Source organism: Chiloscyllium plagiosum, chromosome 6, assembly GCF_004010195.1.
Source record: "Chiloscyllium plagiosum isolate BGI_BamShark_2017 chromosome 6, ASM401019v2, whole genome shotgun sequence".
NCBI classification, from domain to species: Eukaryota; Metazoa; Chordata; class Chondrichthyes; order Orectolobiformes; family Hemiscylliidae; genus Chiloscyllium; species Chiloscyllium plagiosum.
The window spans coordinates 119003194-119016321 of record NC_057715.1 but is presented as its reverse complement, the minus strand read 5'-3'; the positions used below and the strand labels follow the sequence as shown (position 1 = coordinate 119016321).

The window sequence follows — 13128 nt, the reverse complement described above, 5'->3', positions numbered from 1 at the left end:
TCTCCAATGTGTTCAAATTCTGGTGGTGGATTGTGGTGTACAAAACTGTACACAATGCTCCAGCTGAGGTCTGACTAGTGTCTGGTATTAGTTCAGCATCACATCTCGTAATTTATGTCCTTCTTAATAAAGGCGATAGGGAGACACGCAAAGGTCAAGAGGATAGTAAGAGGAAGGGTGTGGAGTGTGAAGAGAAAAGGGAAGTTGAGAAGAGGAGAAAAAAAAGGAAGACTTGTAGAGGAAGGCTGAGGTTCAGACACAGTAAACCATGAGGAGACACGACACTGTGACATTTATTTTGTTAATTCACAATAACACACAGGTTAAGCTCCAACGTTTTTTCATACAATTCTGCATTGAGAATTAATGTGAAGTTACTCAAGGAATCTATTATTCAACACAGAGAGCCCAAGGGTCAGTGTAAAGCAAGTCACTCCCCCAGCTCTCCAACATTTAAGGGCAGTCATAGTTTTTGAGAGTGTGTGTAAGTTCAGATGTGTAGTGCGTCCAGCAGCTGTTGTGAATTAGTGTAAGAGGCTAGTACCACATGGACATTCATCGCACCCTTATAATGCTCATGGTAATCACATCTCATTATTAATGTTTGCACATTAAATACAGGTACAGGATGTCAATAATAATGCAAACCAACAATTAAAATACTTTACAGGAGTCACATTTTTGAGCTTAAGTCACAGGGGAGGGAAGGGATGGTGCTGGGCAGGCAGAAATTGACTGAATCAACATCACTATTCAGCCATCACGAGGGGGCTGAGGTAAGGGGCAACTGTTGCTTGAGAAAGCCCTGGCTGCAGGAGTTTCCTGAGCACTCAGGATGACCATGAGTGTAGTGCCATACTATGCCCCTACTCCTGGGTCACCTCGAGTTGGCCTTGTTGACACTGCTTCATTTCCATCCCTTGTTTAAATTAAATATTTTGACTGTGCAGAGGGTACATGTTAAACACAAGATCAGTAAGAGGCACGATCAGCTTACCAGTGCGATAACATATGTCCATAGTCACTGCTTGTCCATTCAAAACACACAAATCCACAACTGGATTTTGGGTATGATTCTAGTTTAGTAATGGGCCAGACTCAGAATCACGCCCACAGTCTGCATATGGTGGGAGCAATAAGAGTCGCCATCACACCCATCGCAACTCACAGCAAACCTGGTACCAGGGGCATAGACCTAGTGATTAGAAAAGACCAGTACTTTAGTGTCTGGGCTCAGGTCCATCTCAGACTCAGACAGGTACACAGGGAATATAATTGCCATGGTTTCCTGATCCTGGACTGCCTTCCTCGAATGATCTAATTCCAGCCATGGTCAGGCCAGCAGAAAGGTTCCTGGGACCGACCAGTTCGCCATCAGGTCTGAGCAGTCGTGCAACAGCAAGAAAAGCAGAGAGAGAGAGACAGAGAGAGAGAAACACAGGCAGATTGATCACTGCAAAAATACTGGGCATCAACACCTGGAGGTGTGGGGAGCAGAGACTCATTGCCATGGGAGATGCTGTAGTGCTGCTATGATCAGTGTAGTGTTGTTCAGGAACATTCTGTAGCGTTGTCATGATGAACTGTACATTCCAACAAAAAAAGGCACATCAAATTCCACTTCCTGCTTGAAAGGAGGAATCCTGTGGGTTTTTCAAACTCTTGGGAGAACGAGGTCCATCGCTGCTTTCTGGCCTCAGACCCAAGCCCTGGAAATACTCTGCTACCCCAGGTCTGTCACTGCTTTCCGGCTAAAGGTCCAGCCCTTAAATATCTAAACCCTCAATATTTTACAAATCAAAATATTAACTTAGGATCCAACATTTTTAGAAGTATCAGGTTTCACTGGTACTTAGCTCCAAAATCAGTAATGGTCCCCACACAGGGGCCCCTTACCTGGGGAGATGCTGGATCCTGGAGAGACAGTCACCAGACACTGCTGGTGTCCTGTCAGCTTGTTAAGAGAGAGGAGAGGAGGAATGGAGCGAGCTGGGGTGGGGGTGGGGGTTGTCATTGGGTGGAGAGATGTGAGAGGAGAGGAGGAGATGCCAGAGGACAGGGGAAGACACAAAACAGTTTGGGGAGATACAGGATGGGGAGAGAGTTGTGGGGAGTGTAGAGACAGTTTGTAGAGAGAGATGTGGATGGGACCGGGGGAGACAAAGAGGGGGAAGCAGAGAGAGAGAGAGAAGTTTTGGTTGTGGGCTTTACTCACTGGCACATGAATTTGAATTGTTCTTGTTGGCAGTTTTGTTACTAAAGAGGAAAGAGTCCTGAAAGTGCAGGTCCAATCTGATCCTTGGAGCTGTTAGGGAGTCTGGGATCCAGAGCGTTTAGGTTTGAAGGAGCCCAGGAGAGTCTGAACGCCTTTTTTAACACTGGAACCGACTCTCCTGGCAACAGAATCTGCACACGGCACAGTCAGCGAGTTTCCGAGACCAGGCGGCCGAGCATCTAAACATTTCTGATATCGGAGCTGGAGCGAAAGGAGGAAGAATGATAGAAAACCATTAGGATAGTTCAACAAAAGGCTTTCACATCAGATGCAACTGGACCAGGCACTTTGTGCATTTCCCCAAATTGCACTGACGCCCACACCTCACTTAATAACCTCGACTCCATGAATCAGCAATCAACCCCCACCTGACCTTCGCCCCCACCCCAACTCCAGCCCTCCCCCACAATGAGACACACCCCATCCCATCCCCACCCCATCCCTGGTCTCACTGCATCCTCTCTCCTGTTACCCACCATACTTTGTGCAGTGTCCACCCGACTCACCATGCATGCTGCCTGCACAGCCTCTGATAGGCCAGCAGCATTGGGTTCACACCAGAACATGTGACAATCAAACTGATCAGGACCAGCAGCCATGATGAAGGCAAAGGAATGAACATCTCGGCCAACACCCATAAAGGAGAGGAAACGCACTCGGCATTCTGACAGAACCTCTTCACTCTGCGAGGTAAAATAAAAAATAAATAGTAAAGAGACATAGAGAGAGAGAGACAAGGACAACAAGCTGACGGAGGAGGAGAAGAATGCACACAGGGCTGTGGCCGGGGGGGGGATTAAATGGATGGGCACAGAAATGGGGGAAATGTACAAGAGTTTCTTTGTTGCTTTTGGAATGCATGCATCACTGGCTGGGCCCAGCATTTACTGCCCATCCCTAGTTGCCCCTTCAGAAGGTGGGGAGTGAGCTGCCTTCTTAAACCTCTGCATCCATGTGCTGTACGCAGACCCCACAATGCCCTTAGGGAGGGAATTCCAGAATTTTGACTGAGCAACATTAAAAGAACAGCAATATATTTCCAAACCAAGATGGTGAGTGACTTGGAGGGGAACTTGAGTTCTGAGGAAGGGTCACATGACCTGAAACATTAACTCTAATTTCTCTCCACAGATGCTTTAGATTTAGATTAGATTCCCTACAGTGTGGAAACAGATCCTTTGGCCCAACTAGTCCACAGCGACCCTCCGAAGAGTAACCCACACAGCTGCATTCCCCCTAACACTATGGGCAATTTAGCATGACCAATTCACCTAACCTGCACATCTTTGGATTGTGGGATAAAACTGGAGCACCCAGAGAAAACCCACACAGACACGGAGAGAATGTGCAAACCACACAGACAGTCACCCGAGGCTGGAATCGAACCTGGGTTCCTGGTGCTGTGAGGCAGCAGTGCTAACCACTGAACCACCGTGCCGTCAGACCTGCTAAGCTTTTCCAGCAATTTCAGTATTTGTTTCTGATTTACAGCATCCACTGTTGGGTCCGGTCGGGCTTCTTGTATGTTGTTGGAGTTGCACCCATCCAGGCAGTGTTCCTGGGGGGTAGGGAATATTCCATCACACTCCTGCCTTGTGTTTTGTGTGTTGTATATTGTGGACAGGCTCTGGGAGTCAGAAAGTGAGCTACTTGCTGCAGTATGCCTAGCCTCTGATCTGCACGTATTTATTATGCAATATTTATTTGGTTAGTCTAGTTCAATTTCTGGTCAATAGTAACTCTCAGGAAGTTGTTAATGGGGGATTCAGTGATAGTAATGTCATTGAACATCAAGGCTATATTTTTCTCTAGTTGGAGATAGTCATTGCCTGGTACCTGTGTTGTATGAATGTTAGTTATCAGTTTACCATTTGTCATACGAAACGTGTATATTGTCCAGGTCTTGCTGCATTTGAACATGGACTGCTTCAGTATCTGAGGAGTGGTGACTGGTGCTGGGCATTGTGCAGTCAACAGCAAACATCCTCACTTCTGATCTTATGATGGAGGGAAGGTCATTGTTGAAACAGGTGAAGACGGTTGGGTCTAGGACACTACCCTGAGGAACTCCTGCAGAGATGTCTTGGAGCTCTGGGAGAGGGATTAAACGGGTCTGTATAGTCAGTGATAGTGGAAAGCATATATCAGATTGTGGGAGTTCATAGCACTAAGTATCCCCATTTCTTACCCTGTTTTCCTCACTAAACTCCAAATTGTCAGACATTTCTAGATTCCCTACAGAGTGGAAATAGGCCCTTCGGCTCAATAGGTCCACACTGACCGCCCCCGCCCCCCCCGCCGAAAAGTAACCTACCCACACTCATTTCCTTACATTTACCCCTGACGAGATCTCAATCACTTTGGTGATTGTTCCCATAGAAAGAGCCTGAAAGCTTAGCAACCACAGCTCCCCAGTGGTTTGGGGCCTCATTCGGTTAATTTGTTAATTCCCATGTTAAATGAAGATATTTACACAACCACTGTTGCTCCTACTTCAGATCATTGCAAGCCTCCCTCACTCTCTCACCTCCTCATTGATAATAGTGAGAGTCGCTGAAGCCACATTGACGATGACTGGAGTCCAGTTCTGCTTGTGGCTGTTCTGGATAGTGTTCTCCAGCGCACTGTTTATCACATCCATACCTGGGAAATGAGAGAATGAGAGAGAAATGATAAATCTTGGAATAAGAGCACAGGAACTGGATGAGGCCATTCAGCCACTCAAGCCTGTACTACCATTCATGGGAAAAAGTGAGGACTGCAGATGCTGGAGATCAGAGCTGAAAATGTGTTGCTGGAAAAGCGCAGGAGGTCAGGCAGCATCTAGGGAACAGGAGAATCGATGTTTCGGGCATAAGCCCTTCCTCAGGATTCCTGAAGAAGGGCTTATGCCCGAAACGTCGATTCTCCTGTTCCCTGGATGCTGCCTGACTTGCTGCGCTTTTCCAGCAACACATTTTCAGCTACCATTCATGGGACTATGCTGATAGGCAATCTAACTCCATTGACCCGTCTTCACCCCATATCCCTGAAAACCTTTTGGGCATCAGAGAACTATCAACCACAGGTGGGAAGTGAACAATTGCTATATGAGGACATTAAGAGACAGGAGAAGATGGCCATTCAGCCCTTTGAGCCTGCTCTGCCATTCAACAAGATCATACTGTTCAAAGTTTGTGAGAAGATTTGTAGCTCGGGTGCTCGTTGTTGTGGTTCTGTTCGCCGAGCTGGGAATTTATGTTGCAGACGTTTCGTCCTGTCTAGGTGACATCCTCAGTGCTTGGGAGCCTCCTGTGAAGCGCTTCTGTGATGTTTCCTTCGGCATTTATAGTGATTTGTATCTGTCCTTGCATGGTATTTTGTACACTACATTGGTTTTGCTCATGATGGGTATTGGGTCCTTCGTACTGGTGAGTTGTTGTCTGAAAGTGGCTGTTGGTTTGTGTGCTGTTATGAGTCCTAGTGGTCGCAGTAATCTGGCTGTCAGTTCAGAAATGCTCTTGATGTATGGTAGTGTGGCTAGTCCTTTGCACAAAACACTGCATAGGACAAACAGAAAGACAGCTAACGATCCGCATCCATGAACACCAACTAGCCACGAAACAACATGACCAGCTATCCTTAGTAGCCACACACGCAAATGACAAACAACATGAATTCGACTGGGACAACACTACTATTATAGGACAAGCCAAACAGAGAACAGCCAGGAAATTCCTAGAGGCATGGCATTCATCCACAAATTCAATCAATAAGCACATCGACCTGGACCCAATATACCGGCCACTGCAGCGGACAGCTGGAACTGACAACCGGAAGCGGCAGATACAAATCACTATAAATGCCGGAGGAAACATCACAGAAGCGCTTCACAGGAGGCTCCCAAGCACTGAGGATGTCACCTAGACAGGGGACGAAACGTCTGCAACACAAATTCCCAGCTCGGCGAACAGAACCACAACATCATACTGTTGTTTCCCAGTTTCACCTTCCTCTATCAACCCCAAAGCCCATAATCCCCTAACAGACAAAAAATCTCAGCTGTGATTACACTCAACTGTGCAGTTTCCAAAGATTCACAACCCTCAGTGAAGAAACATCTCCACAGCTCAGTCTGAAATGATCCACACCATTCATTGAGACTGTAACCCACATTCTAGATTCTCCAGGTACCCAGCAACTACACTGTCAAATCCTCAGACGGATATCTATGCTTCAACGAGATTACGTCACATTCTCCAAAACTCCAGTGAATGTTAACTCAATGTATTTAGTCTCTCATCACAGGAAACAGTCTATTGGTAGAACATAGAACATTACAACGCAGTACAGGCCCTTTGGCCCTTGATGTTGCGGCAACCAGTCATACCAATCTGAAGCCCACCTAACCTACACTATTCCATGTATGTCCATATGCTTGTCCAATGACGACTTAAATGCGCTTAAAGTTGGCGAATCTACTACTGCTGCAGGCAAAACATTCCACACCCTTACTACTCTCTGAGTAAAGTCCCCAGTTGTAACTTTATCCATCCTTCAGTATGGAAACTAAAACCAAGCACAGTCTGCCTGATGTGGTTTCAGTTATACAATCTCTACAACTCTTGAACTCCAAACACCTTGCAATAGATGTCAACATACTCAATGCCTACATACCTGCAGTGGTATCTGTAGTGAACTATGTGGCTTTGTTATAAGGTCACCCAGAAGCCTCTGAATAGCAACATTTACAAGTTTCTCATCATTTAAAAATAATTCTGCTTTACTATTATGATCAAGGGGAGGCAATAGTGTAGTCATTATGTCATCAGACTAGAATCCAGAGACCTCGACAAATGTTCTAGGAGTACAGGTTTAAGGAGAAAAAGGAGGAAAGTGGAGTTATGGATTACTGGAGCAGAGATCTATATTGTTATGATGCGGAGGCCAAACCTCATCGGAGGCTGAGGGTGACCATATTGAGGTTTACAAAATTATGAGGGGCATGGATAGGATAAATAGACAAAGTCTTTTTCCCTGGGGTTGGGGAGCCCGAAACTAGGGGCATAGGTTTAGGGTGAGAGGGGAAAGATATAAAAGAGACCTAAGGGGCAGCGTTTTCACACAGAGGGTGGTACGTGTACGGAATGAGCTGCCAGAGGAAGTGGTGAAGGCTGGTACAATTGCAACATTTAAAAGACATCTGGATGGGTATATGAATAGGAAGGGTTTGGAGGGATATGGGCCAGGTGCTGGCAGGTGGGACTAGATTGGGTTGGGAAATCTGGTTGGCATGGATGGATTGGATCGAAGGGTCCGTTTCTATGCAATACATCTCTATTACTCTATGATTCTCTATTCATTAAACATGATCTCATTGCAAGACATACCAGACTCAATGGGTTGAATGCTGAACGTTTGCTGTTACGTCTTATGACAGCAGGTGAAAGTGAGGACTGCAGATGCTGGAGATCAGAGTCAAGATTAGAGTGGCGCTGGAAAAGTACAGCAGGTCAGGCAGCATCCGCAGAGCAGGAAAATAGACGTTTTGGGCAACAGCCCATGTCTTATGATAGTGCCAACCAAGCGGCTGCTTTGTTCTGGATAATATCAATCTTCGAGTGTTGTTGCAGCTGCACTGATCCAGGCAAATGGGGAATCAGGAGGCAAGTTATTCACTCCAAGATTTCCAGCCTCTGACTTTGTTGCCACAGTATGTGTTTAGCCCTCTTCTGTTTCTGAACAATGACAACCCCAAGATGTTGATAATGGGGAAAATCAGCAATGAATTGTCACTGAACATCAAGGAACAATAGGTAGATTGTCTGGCACTTGCATGATATGCATGTTAATTGCTACTTGTGAGCCCAAGCCTGGATATTGTCCAGGTCTGGCTGCATTTGAACATAAATTGCTTCAACATCTGAGTCGTCACAAATGGTGCTCAACATAGTACAATCATTGGCGAACATCCTTATTTCTGACTTTATGATGGAGGGAAGATCATTGATGAAGCAGCTGAAGATGGGTGAGCCTAGGAGACTACCCTGAGGACTCCTGCAGAAATGCCCTGGAGCTGAGGTGACTGACCTCCAACAATCATATTTCTACTTGCCAGGTATGACTCCAACGAGCAGACTACTTTATGACTAATTTCCGATGACTCTAGTTTTGCTTGGGCTCCTTATGCCTCAGTCAGTCAAGTCTGGCTTTGTCATCAAAGGCTGTCACTCTCACCTCCTGAATGAGGTCAGGAAGTGAGTGGCCCTGGTGGAACTCAAACTGGGCATCAGTGAGCAGGTGCTGCTTGATAGCACTATTGATGACACCTTCCATCACTTTACTGATGATGGAAAGCTTGGCTAGGGAAGTGGCAAGTTCTGGAGCACAAGTCTTCAGTCCTATTGTTGCAATGTTGTCATGGGCCGTGGCAGTATTCAGTGTCTCCAACCGTTTCTTGATATCACGTGGAGTGTTTTGAGATTAGATTCCCTACAGTGTGGAAACAGGCCCTTTGGCCCAACAAGTCCACACCAACCCTCCGAAGAGTAACCCACCCAGACCCATTTCCCTCTGACTAATGCACCTCTGACTAATTCAATTTAGCATGGCCAATTCACCCTGTGAGGACTCGGCATCAATATGGTTGGACATCGAGGCCTCCCAGGCAAAGTGCTGCGTCTGGACAAAATGAGGATAGTTGCAAAACATTGCCACAATCCAATAGTTATTATCACTGTCAAAGCGGAGTGCAATGAGACAGATGGAGGGTAATATGTCTAAAACAACTTTCCATACTCCCATAGTTGGTATGCCAGGTTTCTGGCCAGGGACAATGGATCCTGGGTTTAAATCCTGGGCGGATAGGGGAGTCTCTTGTTTGGGTGACCTGTTTGAAGATGAAATGTTATTGTCATTTGATCAAATAACTCATGAGTATGGATTATTGAGCAGGGACCTCTTTCGTTTTTCTCAGATCAGAGATTTTATCCAAAAGGAGACTATGCTTCTGACTGAGTGTTACAGATCGGATACGGAAAAGAGGATGCTTCAGGCTAACAGCACTCTCAGCGAATACTCGCTATCATTTGTTCGGGGGAGGTTCCTCAGGTGACACTGAGTGATTACGGGAGGCCTGGGAGAGAGAGTTAGGGGTGGAGATCACTCCGGAATCTTGGAAGGGCATTTGTGAGAGTGGGAAGAGGATTTCGATATCTAATAGGACCTATGCTATACAGTTAAAGATTCTTCATAGGGCTCATCTGGCCCCAAATTGTCTTGCAAAATTTAAGCAGGGTGTGTCTTCAATGTGCCCCAACTGTAAAATAAATACAGGTATCCTCACTCATTGTGGTCCTGCCATAGGCTCTGTACATAATGGAGTGCTGTGGCAGGAGTATAGAGGGGGTCTTGGGGACCGAAGTCAAGGTGGACCCAGTTTCTCTTCTCCTGGGTTTGCCGAATTTATCTCCCTTCGATGTACACAGAAAAAAGCCTTTTAGAATCCTCATTTTTTGTGCGAGGAAGAACATTGGGGCTTGCGGGGCAGGAAGAACTTCTCATTGGGAAGTTCTGATCCTGTGGCCCTGACAATGCTGGTTTCTCCAGAAGACAGATGGACCAGAAGAGGAGGAACAAGACCCAGGCAAGAGTTTCCTCAATCTTCAGACAGAGAGCAAGATGCTGCCTCCAAGATCTTAACAAAACCAACACATTCAATATAATAGCCCGTTTGTCCTGGGGTATCACTGAATCTTTGCATATTGTCACAGTCGCACAGTTTTTAAAATCTAATTCATTAATGTACCATATGTAAGCTACTGTTTCTTAATAGAAGTAATAAAGAATCAGAAACACAGTAAAAACTGACTACCTGCATTAGGTAACTGTGTGAACTCCCGTCACCATCAACAATGTTCCATTTATCCTTACACTCTACTTCCTGCTCCATTAACCAGTCCTTTAACCATTCTAAGACCCACCTAAGCCTTAATTTTGTGTTATCACCTTTTAGATGACACTCTAAGTACCTTTTGAAAATCCAGTTATAATACATCCACTGGTTCCCCTTTATCTATCCTGTTCATAACATCCGCAGAACCTAAAGTTTATTAGGCAATACTTGCTTTTCATAGATTTACTGATATCTGATTTACTAAAGTTTTTGTGAACATTTCTTTAATACCCTGTAATAGATTCCAACATTTTCTCAATGACTTGCGTCAGGTTAACTGATCTGTTGTTCCCTGTTCCCTCTCTCCCAATTTTGTTGAATAGTTCTAACTTTCAGAGCGCTGGGACCATCCTAAAATCACAGAAACTTTGGAAAATCATCGTGTGTGCATTCATCATCTGTGTCACTCCCCCTTTCAGCTGCTGTGGATGTGTCAAATTGGCCTCCCATTAATTGCTCCAGTGTTTGTTTTCTGCTGAAATGAATTGCTTTAAGCTCCACTCTTCCATTAGCCCTTGTACATTTCTTGTATGGCTTATTGAGTCTTAAATTGTGAAAACCAAAAGAAAAGGAATTTGTTAAATGTTTCTGCCATTTTCTTATTCATCATTATAGTTTTTCTATTTAATTCAACCGTTCTTGTCTTTTTATATACTTGCAAAACTCTCAATTTGTTTTCTATTCCTGGCTAGTTTACTCATTCAAATTCTTTCCTTATCAACCACCTTTTGGTAGTCCTTTATAGTTTCAAATACATTTCCAATTCTCAAGTGTCCAACTATAAGTCACAGTATTAAGCCTCTTGTTTTAATCTAATACTATCATTAACATGTTTAGCTAGGTATGGCTTGATCTATTTTCCCCTGAAGTTTGTGTTTCTCATCCTGTGTAAAAATGTTCCTACTTATTTTCCTGAAATAACTGTGAAAATGGTCTGCTGAATTTGATATCCTTTGTAAGCTCCCTTGTGTAATTTTTACCATCTGTCAACCTTTGTGGTTCTTTGTATCATTCCCGTTCACCATGATCTCTGCTAGCTTTTGTAGTTTGGCTGCATTTTCTCTTTTTACCCTTTAGTGGTGTCTGGTTTTGGTTTTTGGTAAATAGAGCTCTCCGCCTTTCAGCATGTAAACTCGTTCTGAATCATATTAAATTTGCTTTTTTGGGTACCTCCCACAGATCATCTTCTGTCATTTTGCCCATTAACAGATTCGCAGACAGTCCCTATCTCATCCCATTAAGCCAGTCTTACGTAAATCTGGAATCTTAGTAACTGGTTCACATTTCTCTGTCTCAGTCACATTATCATCACTATTACATCATTGTTCACACAATGTTAGGTTGATAATTAAATGAACAAATCAAGGATAGATTACTGCAGAAAACTATTCTGTGAACAATCATTTGGACTTTTGCTGGCCTGTTTATCTCAATGGGTGGGGAGGTTAATTCTCAATTCAATACACGCCTGGGGCTATTCACTGCAGATAGAAAAATAGGCAGCCAGGAGCTCGAGAGATTTCAGAAAGTCTTTGGAGGACCCTCATTATGGAAAGGACAGCAGTGGGGGAGTTGCATCTCTGGAACAAGTCACTGTTTGGCAGAAGGGGAGAATCATGTGTAGGGGATGGGGAGTTTACAGCACGGATAAAGCCTTTTGGCTCATCATGTCTGTGTTGGTCATGAGAAGTCTATCAGTTCTTATCTCATTTTCCAGCACTTGGTCCACAGCTTTGCACACAAATGCTCATCTAAATTCTTCATAAATGTCTCAATGCTTCCAGCTTGCACCACCCTTTTGTGCAGAGAGCTCTAAACACAGACTACCTTCTGGCAGGAGGAACAGGCAGCAGCAGCAGTACCTGGAGTTGGATGGAGATGGTTCTGTCATGGTGGGCTCCAATGACATCCGTGAAGTTAAATTCCTACCAAGTAAACACTTCCCAATGGCTTGACATCTCTGCCACAACTGGTGTTTGGGGGGGGTGGGGGGAGTGAGCAGGAGGAGGAAGTGGGGGTGGGGGGGGAGAAGAGAGTGAACTGGGGTTGACAGAATGCAGCTGATCTTTGTATTTGAGAAAATAAAAGAAGAATCCAGTCTGTGCATGGCTCTGACCAATTTCCCCAGCACCTGCACCCCACAGCCACTTACAGCGCCACCACGCCACCCCGGCCAATCCTGGCACTGCCTCCGAATAATTCCACAGATTTATTTGCTGCTATTCTGAGTGTTCAATTGGATTCCTCTTTAAAAAAAAACCTGCAATAATGACATCAGTGAGTTATGTAGCCCAGAATGGTATGTGAAGTGAAGAGGAATACAGAGAGAAAACAGATGGAGTGGGTGGGTAGTTTACCACCTCCTGCATTCAAATACATACCAGCAATTTTGCAGTGCACACAAAATATTTCAGAAACTAAAATCATCATCTGTGTGTCTCACTCTGCTCTGTGCAATTCACTGACTCCACAAACAGACGATGGTGGTGGTGGCTCAGTGCAACATTACTGTCTGGACCTGGAATGTTGACTCTGTTTACTCTCCATGAATACTGTCAGTGAATTTTTACAGAAATTTCTGATTTCCAGTATCCACAATTCTTTGAGGGAGCGGCGCGCTGTCAGAGGGTCAGCGCTGAGGGAGCGGCGCGCTGTCAGAGGGCTGTCAGAGGGTCAGCGCTGAGGGAGCGGCGCGCTGTCAGAGGGTCAGCGCTGAGGGAGCGGCACGCTGTCAGAGGGTCAGCGCTGAGGGAGCGGCGCGCTGTCAGAGGGTCAGCGCTGAGGGTCAACTCCAAACAGACCCCACCAACAGGGATATATTTCCCTCCCCACCCCTCTCCGCCTTCCGCAAAGACCGTTCCCTCCGTGACTACCTGGTCAGGTCCACGCCCCCCTACGACCCACCCTCCCATCCTCGCAC

The 13128-nt window shown here is 45.4% G+C and overlaps 1 protein-coding gene across 6 annotated transcripts in view; it reads right to left on the bottom strand.

The window, feature by feature from the left end:
* Nucleotides 1-267: 267 nt before the first annotated feature.
* Nucleotides 268-13128, bottom strand: part of apbb1 (amyloid beta (A4) precursor protein-binding, family B, member 1 (Fe65)) — a 127981-nt gene continuing 115120 nt past the window's right edge. For all 6 annotated transcript variants that reach the window (XM_043692584.1, XM_043692582.1, XM_043692583.1 and 3 more), the window contains 3 exons: nucleotides 4803-4918; nucleotides 2782-2958; nucleotides 268-2476 (listed from right to left, as the gene is read on the bottom strand). In XM_043692584.1, the coding sequence (XP_043548519.1) occupies nucleotides 2309-2476; nucleotides 2782-2958; nucleotides 4803-4918 (461 nt within the window). In that variant the 3' untranslated portion in view covers nucleotides 268-2308. The remainder of the gene's footprint in view (nucleotides 2477-2781; nucleotides 2959-4802; nucleotides 4919-13128) is intronic.